The sequence below is a fragment of the Triticum aestivum genome, chromosome 2B (genome assembly GCF_018294505.1).
Source record: "Triticum aestivum cultivar Chinese Spring chromosome 2B, IWGSC CS RefSeq v2.1, whole genome shotgun sequence".
Classification (NCBI taxonomy): Eukaryota; Viridiplantae; Streptophyta; class Magnoliopsida; order Poales; family Poaceae; genus Triticum; species Triticum aestivum.
The window spans coordinates 766634322-766635601 of record NC_057798.1 but is presented as its reverse complement, the minus strand read 5'-3'; the positions used below and the strand labels follow the sequence as shown (position 1 = coordinate 766635601).

The 1280-nt window shown below is 53.0% G+C and overlaps 1 protein-coding gene across 1 annotated transcript; it reads left to right on the top strand.

The window, feature by feature from the left end:
• The first annotated feature begins 374 nt into the window (after positions 1 to 374).
• On the top strand, positions 375 to 881 carry LOC123039589 (probable E3 ubiquitin-protein ligase RHC1A). Its single transcript, XM_044462691.1, has one exon. The coding sequence runs from the start codon at positions 375 to 377 to the stop codon at positions 879 to 881; it is 507 nt and encodes a 168-aa protein (XP_044318626.1).
• Positions 882 to 1280: the final 399 nt, after the last annotated feature.

The window sequence follows — 1280 nt, the reverse complement described above, 5'->3', positions numbered from 1 at the left end:
TTCAGTCAGTTAGAAGTGCTTTCCAAAATAAATTGGTCCCACCATCCCATTCCCAGGCTTTGGGCAGCAGATCACCTTCTCCTGCTCAAGATATCATGGTAAGGTTCACCGGAATCGTCTGTACTGGGCGCCGCGTTCGACCGACTGGTGGACTCGATCCGATTACCAACCGGCCGGCCGTAAGCAACGCGTCCACCAGTCGAATTCAGAATCCCATCTCGTCCGATCCGTAAGGCAATCGCAACATTGGCTTGCTATATATAGTTTGCCTTTGCTTCGATAATTTCCATCTCACGCGTACGCACGTCCCCCATCTCCAGCCGCTGCGTCTTGTCGCCGAGCCCGTCGTCTCTCTTAGCCTGCTGCTGTGGCAGATGGAGCCCGTGCGAGTGCGGACGAGAATTCCTATTATCTACGAGGTTGTAGATCATCGGGAGCCGGCCGACGGGCAGGAATTCCTGGAACGAGGTGTACGGGATTGGATGCAAGGCCGGTTGCCGTTGATCGACCAAGAACTCGACATGTTGCAGAGACAACAAGAGGCTCGGCCGCACATCTACCATGATGATGATGAGGAGGAGGAGGAGGAGGAGGAGCCGTTCTGGCCGCGTTTGTTACAACCGGCCTCGCGCGACGCCGTCCTGCAGCTGCCGGAGACAGCCGGCGCGCCAGTCGGAGCTCGGCTCGAGCAGACGGAGTGCGCCGTGTGCCTCAAGGATTTCGAGGTGGACGACAAGGTGACGACGATGCCGTGTGACCACTACTTCCACCAAGGTTGCATCTCCGAGTGGCTCAAGGTCAGCTGCGTCTGCCCCCTCTGCCGTCACGCGCTTCCTGCTGCAACTCCACCGGCGCACCACATGGAGGCGACGAGTCCATGATTGATCATCTTTTTCAGCCTCCATCAAGACTTTTTCTGCTGGTGTCACTCTCCCTTTTTCAAGCCAGGCAGACAGGAAAATTTATCAGCTAGTCAGTCCTCAATGTAAACCTAGAACTTGAAGCAGAGCATATCTTTATTGTTTTTGAGAAAAAACAGAGCGTATCTTGATCTGCTTCTAGAGCAACGTTGTGGCCTCTCTCTCTCTCTCTCTCTCTCTCTCTCTCTCTCTCTCTCTCTCTCTCTCTCTCTCTCTCTCTCTGTTTTTCTTTGATGTAAAACTAGTTATGTCTCCAGAGAAGAGTGTTTAACTTGAACTTGTGCCATGTTTATTTTACCTGCCACCGGTGTTACCCAGATCAGTTGATCACTGGCGCTCTTAATGTCACTGATGATATTA